Below are 14,492 nucleotides of genomic sequence, written 5' to 3' on the forward strand. Positions count from 1 at the left end.
TTTTATTTCTGCCGAAGTGCCCAGGGGCATTCTCTGCAGTGCACCAGTGCAGAGGAGGAGAAGCCGCTGAAATGCGCTGTCAGATCCAGCAGAAGCGAATGAAAAGCCATGGGAATTCAGCTCAGTGAGCATTGACCATTAGGCTCCGAAGAGAAAATCTGAATGAGTGGTTGCATACCAGCTCCTTTTATACCCGTATGTTCGGGGGAGTGGTATGCAAATACCACTCGCCAATTCCCATTGGCCTATTTTCAAAGATCAGTGGTGTTTTGGGCTCCCAAGAGTGACCCCTAGTGTCACTACATCGACACAACGTCGAGTGAGTGACAGATAGGGAACTAGTTTTATGATATTTAAGGGTGTTTCTAATTGTTTTTAGTCATTTTTAGGTTTAATACATTTGTTTTCCTCTGAAAACATATCAGCATATGGGTTTGGAACAGCATGAGGGGGAGTAAATAATGACAGTTTTTTGTGGGTTTTCATTTGTGGATTAAGTGTTATAAATTGTAGTGGAGTACAGAATAACATATGTGAGAATAAAAAGAATAAAAGCTGACACACACACACACACACAGCACAATTCTGCTGATTCTACACACACACAAGCATTACGGCAGCGAGTTTACAGTAGAATTCCATCATTTAAAAAGCTCTCACATGAAAAAAAAAAAAACAAACAAACAAAAAACAGATAGAGAGACAAGACACTCCAGCGATCAACACTCAGAGCCTGAATCATCAGTGATTGTCTCTCACGGTCTGGGACAACGTAACTCAGTCACAAAAATCTCTCCAGAAACCACTGATTCCAGCGAAACACAAGAACTCGTTTAAAACTCACCGTCTGAGACGTAACTAAACAAATCTGAGAAAAAAAATTATGCTTTTATTCAAGCCAGGGAGGATACTCTCGGAACATTCTCAGTTTTACCATCCTAACATAGAAACATTCTCCTCTAGGGCACAAAACTCACAAATGAGATTCAATCGAGAGCAAATGGAGACGTTTGCTGAAGTCTCCTGCTTTTTGGATGTTTCTCCCAAGTAAAAGACTCCAGTAATCTTATATGTGTTTCTTCGAGAGTTTCACAAGTGATCTCAACAGTGTCTGGAACTGTGCTCAGATTTGTCAAGATACCAAAGTCTGCAGAGTTTTCAATATGAACTCAAATATGTCTCGTTAAATTCTCCAAAGAGCAAATTATTTGAGCTATGATAGCTTTATACTCTTACTGAATGTCAACAATTCACTCATTTGTGTCTATTTGTGTTTCTCCTTAGGAATTTTAGGAGAAACATCTGAGACAAAGTTGATACTTTACTAAAATCACAACCGTGAACTCCATTAATTCTCGTGAGCTATTAAAGGGTAACATCTGAGCAATAAACTGGGCTTATTTACCCATATGCAAAGAAAAAAACTCACAAGAGATCTCAACGGTAGCTCAGACTGTGCTCAGATTTACCAAAGTCTGCAATTAAAAGTATAAGTTCTCAATATAAACTCCTTCAATGAGAAATCTCCATGAAATCTCCTGAGGGCTGAACGAGCAACCACTGAGCAATATCCTGTCCCTCTGCGCTCTACTGTAATAAACTCCCTGTGCAGAGCAGTACATTCCTGAAGTAAGCAAATACATGCATCTCGCATTCATGCGGTACATGCGATCATTCTTCATACTCACCCAGAAGTACATCATCATTTTACCCCACAAAAACACCCTCTACAGCACTACTTTCTCCCTGATTCTCAGAGTTCAGAACGGCTTGATTCTTCGCTCCTCCTCACTCCTCTCCTCTCATCTCCTCCCTGATGCTTTTTCTTACTTTCTGGATGTTTGATGCTCTTAAAGTGAGTTGTTTCTCAACTGAAGGGTGGACGAAGGTACATAACACACAAAGAATCCCTATCAGTCCTTTTTCTCCTCCTAAAACTCTTGTATTCCTTTGTTGTTGTCTCTTCTTACAGGAGCCTTACTTTACACTGTGTCTGTCCGTTTCAGAGTCTGAACCGGAATATCAGCAGCACAGAAAGAGAGAGAGAGAGAGAGAGGGGGGGGGGGGGAGCTCTGATGACAGTATTGATGGCGGATGTGAGTGAGTGAACAGACGCTACCCACAATCCTCTCAAGATACTCCATCTGAAACCCGATGGCAACCACAAAAAAAAAAAAAAAATGCATACAGAACACTGAGAATATAAAGGTGGAGGGCAGCCATGCAGTGAGTGTATGTCATTAAAAGAATGTTGCATGTTCAATACAAGTTAAGCTCAATGTGGCATAATGTTGATTACCAAAAAGACAATTTAGATTTGTCCCTCATTTATTTAGAGAAAACAGTGAGGCACTTACAACAGAAGTGAATGGGGCATGTCCATAAACATTAAAATACACACTGTTTAAAAAGAATAGCCACAAAACATGAACAATATACTGTACATGTTAACATGACTTTTGAGTGATAAAATCAGTGATTAACTGGCGTTATGGTGTCATGGGTTGTCAGGGAGAGGTAGTACCTCTGGCGTGGGGCTGGTGGGGGGCTTGTCATTCTCCAACTGCGTTTGGGGTAGTCTGACCACTTTTGGTCCTCCCCTGATACCCAGCTCTCACATGTGGCACCAAGAAGCTGTAGCATGCGCAGTGGCCACACCCTGGGCAACGGCTTTGACAGGCTGTCTAAACCAGGTGGGGGTAGCCAACAGGGAATTGCTCATCCCAAGCATGTGAAGACTGGCTCATCGGATCAAGTGGAGGGAATTTTTGTAGATTCGATGGCTGAGAAGGAGTTCCAGCATTGCATTGTGGAGTGTGTAAGGCGTATTGGAGCACCTAAGTAGATACGGCCATTCAATGCAGCCAAAGTAGCCTCCGGACATAACGATCATTTGTGCCACCGGATCAAGGCTTTTGCGGACGAGAGAGTGGGACTGCCGAGTTGTGTCGATGTAGTGACACTAGGGGTCACTCTTGGGAGCCCGAGACACCTCTGCTCTTTCATAAAAGGCCAATGAAAATAGGCGAGTGGTATTTGCATGCCACTCCCCCGGACATTTCTACTGTTCATTCACCTCTGCTGGATCTGACAGCGCATTTCAGTGGCTTCTCCCTCCTCTGCACTGGTGCACTGCAGAGAACGCCCCTGGGCGCTTTGGCAGAAAACAAGAGAGTATATTTTCTGAAAGAGCTTTTTTCCTCTAAAAGAGTATATATTTCTCTAAAAGAGCGGCACACACGGAACATTTTTTTAAAGACGCGTCTTTTTAAAGATGCCTTTCCGATTGTGTGTTATTCCTGGTTGCGGTCGTTATCTCTCAACTTCGGATGGTCATGATCGCTGTCTTTCGTGTCTGGGCGCGACCCACATGGAGGCAGCATTTGTGGATGGTTCATGTTCTCATTGCAAGAACATGACCATGGCAACGTTGCGGTCACCCCAGCGGCTCCCCGCTTCGGTCCTTCTACCTATGGGTATGAGGCCAGCACGTCTAACACTGGGGGAAATTTGGGGACCCCAATGGTATCGCCTCCACCGGGTGTCCCCCCGTGGACCTCCCATTCCCCAGCACGCTCGTCTGCCCCAGTCGGGCATCCGGATGAGTTCGCCGGCTCGTCTCACGGCTCGTCTGGCTTCTTTTTCGGAGCCCGCAAAGATGATGAGCTCTCGAGCGCAGCATCAGAGAGCGGGCTTGTCCAGTTGGACGCAGAAGCCTCAGCTGGGCTTCCCCCCTTGGGGACGATTGCCCAGTCACAGGCTGATGCTGAAATGATGGACATGCTTTCCCAGGCGGCCACGAGCGTCGGGTTAGAGTGGAACCCTCCACTCTCCCCTGAACCGTCGCGGATTGATGATTGGTTCCTGGGCTCGCGGCGCCGCTCAAAGCAGCCACGCCCCGCTCCAGTGCCATTCTTCCCGGAAGTGCACGAGGAGCTGACGAAATCGTGGGAGGCACCTTTCACTGCCTGGCCCCGATTCCGCAGTTCCCCCGCTCTCACTACCCTCGATGGCGGGGCGGCCAGGGGCCTCCTGCAGTGGTAGACATGATCACTTAGGCTAGGGCCCCCTCTACGAGGCGCCTGTATGCCTTTAAGTGGCGTCTGTTCCCTAAGTGGTGTTCTTCCCGACGGGAAGACCCCCAGAGATGTGCAGTCGGATCAGTGCTTTCCTTCCTGCAGGAGAGGTTGGAAGGGAGACTGTCCCCTTCCACCTTGAAGGTGTACATTGCCGCCATAGCAGCACACCACGACGAAGTCCACTTAAATATCGCCCCCTCTCTTTGGGCGAGGTGTGGTCTCCGCGGTGTCTTCCCCTTGGGAGGGACACCCCCCCAACTAGACCTAGCAGCCCAGTCGGATAATCCCCCTTCTTTTTAGGGAGTGGAAAAAAGAGAAGGGAGAAAAGAGGCCATGACTGGGTTAAGCCTGTCTCTATCTCTTGGGTAGTTAACACTCATAACTATGTTGGGGGAGGTTACGTGTCAACCTGGTGTGCTGGCTATGAGGCACACAGTAGTCTGCCCACCACACACCGCCAGCTCACGTAACACAGTTCAGCCAATTGTGGCGTTTCGTATAAGGAACCCTAGTGTCACTACATCGACACACGGTCGAGTGAGTGACAGATAGGGAACGTCATGGTTACTTGTGTAACCTCCATTCCCTGATGGAGGCAATGAGATGTTGTGTCCATCCTGCCACAACGCTGAACTACCCGCTGAAATGGCCGGACCTTATATCGGCTCCTCAGCATAAAACCTGAATGAGTGGTTGCATACCAGCTCCTTTTATACCCGTATGTCTGGGGGAGTGGCATGCAAATACCGCTCGCCAATTTTCATTGGCCTTTTATCAAAGACCAGAGGTGTCTCGGGCTCCCAAGAGTGACCCCTAGTGTCACTACATCGACACAATGTCTCATTCCCTCCATCAGGGAACGGAGGTTGCACAAGTAACCATGACGTTTTCCCACTTTAATATCCTTCACACACAGGTTTGTTTTTGTTGCACATGCTTACCATCCACACTTCAATAGTCCTGCGGTGATGGGAGAGTGGCAAAGCAACAGGTGGAGATAACCATTGGCAGTTGAAGTCACGAACCTGCATGCAAGCGGCCCTCAGACCAACGGTCAATCTGCTCTATACCTGGGGCAGAGGGGTAGTTTGGCAGCATCCAGGGCGACTGAGCAGACCAATTTAGGAGAGCGCTGCTCACCCTTTAAAAGGGAGGGGTCTAGAAAAGGTGGCCCAAACAATAGCCTGCCCCTTACACTTCTGGCCAGCTTACCATGGCTGAGAGTTCATCCTTTAATGCGGTCACAAAAACAATAAGAAAAATACAAGGAACCTCCTTACTGGAGCATGGAATGTAAGAACACTCCTGGACAAGGAAAGTTCATCCAGACCACACAGGAGAACAGCCCTAGTTGCAAAAGAGCTCTTGTGCATTAACATCGATATTGCAGCACTCAGTGCGACCAGACTGGCAGATGAAGGATCTTTCGTGGAGATTTCAAGTGGATACACATTCTTCTGGAAAGAAAAGGCCCTTAATGAAGAGAGGATCCATGGTATCAGCCTCACCATCAAATCCAGTTTGATGAAACAACTCCCAGACCTACCTGTTGGGATCACTGAAAGGCTAATGAAACTACACTTACCCATCTGCAACGATTGATACACCACCATTATCAGTGCATATACCCCTACCCTTACTAGCACAGAGGAGACAATAGAACAATTTTATGCTGACTTCAATGCCATCTTGTGCTCAGTTCCTGCCAACAACAAGAATAATCTTGCTGGGTGATTTCAAAGCCCGAGTCGGCCAAGACTACAGTCATTGGGAGGGAGTTATTGGTAAACATGGAATGGGAAAAATGAACAGCAATGGCCTACTTCTATTAAGCAAATACCCAAAACATGAGCTCATTATAACAAACACCAGTTTGGAATGGAACAAGTTCAAAGCAATGCTGTTAGACAAAGAAAAGGCTGAGCTTGGACCTAAAAAACTGATCCATCAAGATTGGTTTGCTGAAAATTACAGCGCCAACCAAGAGTTGCTAATTAAGAAGAACAAGGCATTTTTAGAATGGCAAAACAATCCTGGTTCACCAACCAAGAAAGACAGGTTTACATTTTACCAAGCTGATACCCAGAATAAAATTTGTAAAATACAAGACGTATGGTGGGACAAAAAGGCTGAAGAATTACAAAGCTTTGCTGACTCTAACAACTCTAACAAAAGCAATTCTTCAGCTCCATAAAATCGGTCTTTGGTCCCCCAAAATCAAGCTCTGCGCCCTTGATGGCTGCAGATGGAGAAACCTTGATCAAGGATAAGGGAAGTATAAATAACAGATGGAAAGGACATTTTAGCCAACTGCTGAACCTCCCATCAACAGTTGATCAATCAGTACTGGGACAGATTCCTCAGAGAGCAATTATTGACGAACTTCATGATCCTCCCACTTGACGAAGTCAAACTAGCCATTAAATAGATGAACTTCAGCAAGGTACCTGGCAAAGACAGGATTCCAGCAGAGGTCTACAAGTCTCTTAGCAAGGATTCAATCACAGCCTTTCACAACATCCTGAACAGCAACTGGAATGAAGAAGCAATGCCTCCTGACTTTTGTGACGCCACAATCATTGCCCTGTACAAGAACAAAGGGTCAAGATCAGACTGTGGAAACTACGAAGGGATCTCTTTGCTCTCCATTGCTGGCAAAACCCTAACCTGCACCATCCTGAACAGACTTATCTCAAATATTTCAAAGGAAAACCTCCCAGAATCACAAAAGCGGTTTCTGACCTGATCGCAGCACTACTGACATGATATTCGTTGTAAGACAAGTACAAGAGACGTGCCTTGAGCAGAATATGAACCTCGACCTTGTCGTTATCGATTTGACCAAAGCATTGAACACAGTAAATAGAGAAGGGCCATCCTTATTTGGAACATCCTTAAGAAGCTTGGTTGCCCTGCAAAGATAACCGGGCTCATTCAATTGTTCCACGATGATATGACTGGGTAAGTTCTCTCTGGCGGTGAACCTTCAGAGAAATTCAGCATATCCAATGGTGTGAAACAAGGATGTGTCCTCACCCAGTGCTTTTCAATTTGTTCTTTACTCAGGTGTTGCTGCATGCTGTGAAGGACCTTGACCTAGGCACATTAAATACCACCTAGATGGCTCACTGTTCAACTTGCACCACTTCCTGGAAAAAAACAAGACTCAGGAGAGGCTGATCAGAGAGGCGCTATTTGCTGATGACTGTGCTCTCACGGACCACCAAGAGAACCACTTATAGACCATGGTTGATATGTTCTCTGAAGTTTCCAAGCTATTTGGTCTGACAGTCAGCATTGGCAAGATTGAAGTCCACTTCCAGCCCTCACGAACAATTCCTTCCCACAGCCCTGCATCACTGTAGATAGCATGCAGCTGAAGACTGTGGACTGGTTCAAGTATCTGGGCAGTGCTACATTCTGCGATAGAACCTTAGACCAAGAAATCACCATAAAGATTAAAAAATTCAGCCAGGCACTTGGGAGGCTGCGAATCAAGGTCCTGAAACACAGGAGTGCATGCATAGCCACCAAAATCAAGGTGTATAATGCAGTAGTCATCACCTCCTTGTTGTATGGATGTGAAACCTGGACACCATATCTCAGGCATCTCAAACAACTGGAGCAATTCCACACCTGCTCCTTGAGGTAGTTCGTGTCCATTCGCTGGCAAGACCGCATTACAAATAAAAAGGTCCTTGACAGAGTCAATACAACAAGTACTGAAGCCAAGATTCTTAAAGCTCAGCTTCGATGGATTGGCCATGTCATTCGCATGGATACCAGAATTCCCCGGCAGCTGTTCTATGGCAAACTCAGACAAGGCAGCCACAGTCTGGGTCGCCCTAGAATGAGGTATAAGGACACCCTTAAGGCCAACCTCAAGTGGGCAGACCTCCAGCCCCACCAGCTTGAGACAGCCGGATCGGACAGGACAACCTGGCGTGCACAGAAAAAACAGACAGCAACCCACTTTGAAGACCAACGTCATCAGCATGTAGCTGCAGTAAGAGAGAGATGCCAAAGAGCTGCAACAAAGCCTGGTCAAGTGCTGTCATCATGCATTCCATGTCTAACCTGTGGTCGGCAATGTGTCTCTGAGTTCGGACTTCGGAGTTACATGAGAGCCCACAAAAACAGATGAATGTCATTCTCGGCATCCGAGAGGCTACTAAGAAGGCGTCATGACAACAAAGTTGTAATATTGCATATACCTTCACACAGATAAGGTTTGTAAGTGATTTATTTTTTAGGCTAAAATCATGCTAACACATATAATGTTTAGGTCTTGTGGCTGTGCTTTTGAAAAAAGCCCCATTCACTTCTATTGTAAGTTTCTTACTGTAAATGCAACTTTTCAGGTCACATTTCCCCTCAAAATCAAAAGAAAGAAATAATAAATCATATTTTGCTTAAAAGAAAATAAAGCCTAATTTTAGAACCATAAAGATTTTTTGCACCATTACATTATTTTCATGACAATTAAGCACGTTTCCCCACCAAATTACCATTATTGTTATCCAAAAATAAAATAATATTATTTAAACGGAAAAGTATTTATACATCATGGTATTTGTAAAGCATTTATTTATCTATTTATTTACAGTATTTATTGCTTTTTTAATGATTTTAAAATTAAATCTTTATATTACAGTTTTATTTATTTATTTATTTATTTTTTTTTGTATTGTAATAGAGAAAAAAAACGATACAGTCTAGATACTTAAAAAAAGAAATAAAAAAAAACAGTTTTTCCATAAAAATAGAATAATAGTAAATGATAGAATAAAAATTACATTTAATTACATTAAAATCACCAATGAGAAAAATTAGAACTATAAAAAAAAAAAAAAAAAAAAAAAAAAGATAAAATATAAAAATAAAATGTCTTTTAAAAATATTTTAAAAAGATAAACTGAAGGAATTTGGGAGGGAAATGTTCTTACAGTAATTGTCATAACAATAATACCACAGTGCAAGAAATAATAATAGTCTTAGAATAAGCTTCATTTTATTTGAGCAAAAATGTATTTCTTATTCATTCTTCTGATTTCGGGGCATGTGTTTGTGAGATTTACACCTGAAGTCAATTCAAACTATTTTTTCATCAGGATTAATAATGAGAAAGAGAGATAGAGAGAGAATGTGAGAAGTAGACAAGACGCTATAGTAACATCACTCCTGCGTCAGCACATTTGAAAAACATGTCAGCAGGCCACAGTTTCAAAAATTATCCCTACAAACCACATAGAGAGAGAGAGAGAGAGAGAGAGAGAGAGAGAGAGAGAGAGAGAGAGAGAGAGAGAGAGAGAATCATTTGGGAGAAGATAAATGTTGCATGTCTCCTCATATAGACATTGTGGTATTTTACAAACCCGATGTGGTGTAGTATTATCTAGTTTACTGCTGCTTGTGTGTGTTGTTAACCCATAGTGTGATTGTTAAATTGGATTTCTATCTTTGGCCATATTTCTCTAGTATCTCTAAGAAAAATACAATTGTAGTAATATACTGTACAAGTAGCCTAACCCATCTGATTTTCCCTACAGGACGTGTTTGATCCAAAATGAATTCTGAAATGTGTTTATTTTGCATTTGTTGAAACCAAACATTAAAAGAGATCTAACACTGATTGCATGAACAGTAACTGTCAAGAATGTACCAATGTGGCAAGTGATAATCTATTCATGTTTAAATGCTGAAACTCTATGCATCACGCCTGTTGTTTCTCAGACTATTTTATTAAATGAAAACTACATTTGTTCAATCTATCTTTTTCTGTTTTTTTTTTTTTTATTTGTATTTTTTATTTTTTTGCTTGATTCTGTTAAACAGGTGCAGTCTGAATATTTTGCATCAGCAAATGTAATCACCTAAATATATTAACAAATCATCAAACACACACACACACACACACACACACACACACACACACACACACACACACACACACACACCTGTCTCAGCTCTGCAGTTTAATGAATGTACTGACTGTAGATTTATGCGGGAAGTGATGTCATCAGCAATGCAAATCCACCTGTTCACACCAATCATGATGCACAAACAAATCACAGTAAACCATTAATAATCCATTATTTATAAATACACACACATACACAGAGAGAGACTGCAGAAAGCTGCTTTATGTACACCAGATTTATTTGACGCTCATTTTTATTATATATTGTTTTAGTCCAGATCAATACAGTTATTCAAAAATGCATTAAAAATGCAACTCACACAGAACAATGACTTGAATAATCCTTTACTATCATGAACATGTTTTCAATTACTGCAATCAAAGTCATTTAAATAAAAAAATGTCTAAGTGGTTTAACCATCTGCAGAGGGTAAAAGAAATAAAAGTCTCATTAAAAGCTGAAATAATACATTTTGGCATAAGTAATTTGGAATAATATTTTATTACAATTTTATTTTATTTTTTTAAAAAGCAGTGAAACAATTTTGTTTTAAAATATGATTAATATATATATATATATATATATATATATATATATATATATATATATATATATATATATATATATATATAAACATTTTCTCCAAGCAGATTTCTGCAGTATATATATATATATATATATATATATATATATATATATATATATATATATATATATATATATATATATAAACATTTTCTCCTCCAAATCAAAGTTAGGTGGAATAACCAACATGCAGAAGAGTTAATTTTTTTTTAGGAAAAGGCAAATTTTGTTCAGGTCAAATAGAATAACCCTGAGAAAACGTATTAATATTTGCAACTCAAAATGATATTTCATGATATTTGTAAATTAATGTTTTTAAATTTTTTGAAATAAAATATTTAGTTGTGTACACGTATTCAAGGTGCAAAGAAAGTATTTTACAACACTTGACATTTTAAGGTTTTTTTTTTTTTTTATCCCCTTTTCTCCCAATTTGGAATGCCCAATTCCCACTACTTAGTAGGTCCTCGTCATTGCGCAGTTACTCACCTCAAATTGGGTGGTGGAGGACAAGTCTCAGTTGCCTCCGCTTCTGAGACAGTCAATCCGCACATCTTATCACGTGGCTCATTGTGTATGACACTGCGGAGACTCACAGCATGTGGAGGCTCATACTACTCTCCGTGATCCGCACACAACTTACCACGTGCCCCATTGAGAGCAAGAACCACTAATCGCGACCACAAGGTTACCCCATGTGACTCTACCCTCCCTAGCAACCGGGCCAATTTGTTTGCTAAGGAGACTTGGCTGGAATCACTCAGCACGCCCTGGATTCAAACTCGTGACTCCAGGGGTGATAGTCAGCGTCAATACTCGCTGAGACACCCAGGCCCCCTTTTTTATGTCATTTAATCAATTTGAAAAAAATGCTATAACTGTTTTTCAAAAATATATAACACCAACATGGACACAAATATTATTTTGTTTGTGCGCTTTTCCAGGATTTAGCTCATACTTCGATATACCGATTAAAATGATTTAATTATTAAAAGCGTGTCAACTAGTACAACTTTTAGAGTATCGTTTATGTCACGGTTATGCAAAACGGTGCAGCATGGTACCGAATGCGCATTCCAATCAGAGTTTGCGCTACAAATAAACACTGTCCATCACTCGGATGGTTACGAGTTTTAAACTTTCCGTCATGGTTGGCTTCATTAGTTACTTTTGCCTTAAACTTGCTGACCTACAGATTTCTTTTCCAAAGATCCATCAGGTATGCTTGTGGTAATCATGTGGATATTGGTTAGTTCACTGGTCAGCTGGGTTTCTTATCACAAGCAAACCGCTCTAGAGTTCATTTGAAATCAGCCTTCGGATTGTTTTGGTGCAGAACTGAGTGTAATTCACATGTTCACATATGCCTAAATGAACCGGACTAAGAAATAAATTGCAAAACAAATTGCAAAGTCCAAAACAAATGCTCCAAGCGAGCCAGGTGTGAAAACGCCCTTAAAGGTGCACTCAGTAATTTTTTCAGCATTTAAAAAGTTTAACTTCTAAAGACATGATTTGTAATTTTGCAATAGATGTAGTAAATCATGAGCAGTCACATTATAATGAAGACTCCAATCATATCAGTAACCTTATAAAAGCTGTTTTATTCTACATGGAGAGGGTCCACACATGGGGGCTGCCATGTTATGATCACATGACCAGCCGAATACTACTCACTTAATCTCAGTAACCGTCCTGTTATTTGACACTTTCACTCACTGATTAAAATAATCATGGCTGACCGTGAATACTACATTTCTGCAATGGCATCTGAAACTGTAAACTATTGATTTTAAATGATGCTGCATCCAAGCCACTAGGTGTCAGTGTAAGTCCAAGATGACACAAAGACAAAAGTTACTGAGTGCACCTTTAAACTAGATATTTGCATGATTTCTCATTTGAATCACCTTAGACAACCCTTTTTGTCAATGACCCAAATATGAACCAGAAGTTGAGAATAACAGTCATATGTCTCTCACCAGTGTGAAGAAAAGTGGAAGTACCCCCACACACCACGCTCCCAAACGCAGATACGCCGCCAGACTTACACAGATCACCTGCCGACAAAACACAAAGATACAGTTTCAGTGAAATTCTAATTTGGGCATGTCTACTTTTACATTTATAACAATAAAAACACATTGCTTTCCAGAATGTTGCAACTGGTCTATACACACACAGAAACACTGCCTGCGCTGACAGCACATGTATTATTTAAAAGCAAAATGCCCATTATAGAGGTGCTGGTTCCATTTGCAAAAAATGCCTACTACACTCACACACTCAAATGCATGCACACACACACACACACACACACACACACATTATTCAGTGGATCTTACAAGCTCCACTCTTTATCAAATATATGTCAAATGCCGCATGATCAGTATCTGCCCCTGTCTGTTATTACTCAACATATGAAATTATCATAGCACAGCATCATCAAAATAATTACAACACCATGTTTAGATCTACTTGTTCTTCAAGAATACTTAACTGCGTATAAATGCATAAAAAATGAATCTGAAGACAGAAACAAAACATGATGTACAGTACAGACATAAAACAGCATTGAAACACCAGTACAGACTGAAATCAGTTTTGGGTTTTTCTATCTTGAAGCTACGTATCAGAGGATATTTAGTTTTGTTCATGAGGCTTTCAGGGCAGTTTTGTGTTGATTTTTTTAGGCATTTTGTAGGTTTTTGTAGTTTGTGTTGTTTTTACCTTTCTTGGCGGCAGCTTTGTGTTACTGAAATTTTTGGAGGCAGTTTTGTATTGTTGAGGCTTTCAGTGCAGTTTTGCATAGATTTTTGGGGCATTGTAGAGGTGGTTTTGTGTTGTTAATGCTTTTGGGGGCAGTTTTGCATTGTAGTCATGTGTTGATTTTTAGGCTTTCTGGAGGCAGTTTTGTGTTGTTATTAACGCTTCTAGAGCCATTTTTGTATTGTAGAGGCTTTCAGTGCAGTTTGTGTTGATTTTTAGACTTTTTTAGGCAGTTTCGTGTTTATTAATGCTTTTAAGGCAGTTTTGTTTTGTAGAGGCTGTCAGGGCAGTTCTGTGTTGATTCTGAAGTAATTCTATGTTGTTTTTAGGTTATGCTGAGTTGTGTGTCTGTTGTTTTTCAGCACCATTTCTGATCTCTTTCAGCAGTCTCGACAGCTCCTGCACTGACAGCATTAAATATTAACACTGCAATTAAATGCTACAGAGAGAGAGAGAGAGAGAGAGAGAGAGAGAGAGAGAGAGAGAGAGAGAGAGAGAGAGGGATGAGTGGAGGTGTCAATGCTTGTTGTGTGGTATAGCTATTTTGCTGCAATGTGTGTGTGGTAAAGTGAAGGTCCCTAATCACTTAGGGCCATACTGATCTTTAGAGCTGTCACACATACACAAACGTACACACACACACACATCTGATCTGGTCTGATCTCACATGCAGTGAGGGTCTAACAGAGATTATATTGCTCTTTGGGTGTCCTGAAAAAAAAGACAAAAGATATAATGTAAAAATACTAACAAAAAGAAAAAGGATAATTTAATGCCATTCACATGTAATATGTAATTCAATAAGTCAATAAAGAAGAAAAAGAAAATGTCTCTAGGCATGGATTTGGTCTCTCCTTCAATGAGTTTGTGTACTACAGAATGGTTCGTTTACTCTGCTACATGCGTTATTGAAGCTGTAGTGAACCTCTTCTGCTTCTGTCGTCCTTCACTGTCTGTCTGTCTTTCACACTGTTGTTCACCAGGGAGGGTAAAGTTGCTGAAAAGTACACAGGTGTTGTAAGAGTTGCTTTTGCAGTTTAGCTTCAGGAAATTTTCTTGTTGGACTGAAGAGGAAGGTTTGAGTTTTGAAAGTCACAGTATATAGTACATCAAACTGTTTTATTTCAAAAGAGCAAGA

At 41.1% G+C, this 14,492-nt stretch overlaps 1 protein-coding gene across 2 annotated transcripts in view; it reads right to left on the reverse strand.

The window, feature by feature from the left end:
* LOC127449876 (RNA binding protein fox-1 homolog 3-like) overlaps nucleotides 1-14,492 on the reverse strand; it is a 181,569-nt gene that overhangs the window by 109,521 nt on the left and 57,556 nt on the right. The window contains exon 2 of one of the 2 annotated variants that reach the window (XM_051713491.1): nucleotides 12,568-12,645. Coding sequence is in view for 1 of the 2 variants with exons in the window: in XM_051713489.1 (XP_051569449.1) it covers nucleotides 1,689-1,706 (18 nt within the window). In the remaining variant the exon portion in view is untranslated. Of the gene's footprint in view, nucleotides 1-1,688; nucleotides 1,813-12,567; nucleotides 12,646-14,492 lie in introns of those variants that run through there. The other variant, XM_051713489.1, reaches the window with a different exon arrangement.

Source organism: Myxocyprinus asiaticus, chromosome 13 (genome assembly GCF_019703515.2).
Source record: "Myxocyprinus asiaticus isolate MX2 ecotype Aquarium Trade chromosome 13, UBuf_Myxa_2, whole genome shotgun sequence".
Lineage (NCBI taxonomy): Eukaryota > Metazoa > Chordata > Actinopteri > Cypriniformes > Catostomidae > Myxocyprinus > Myxocyprinus asiaticus.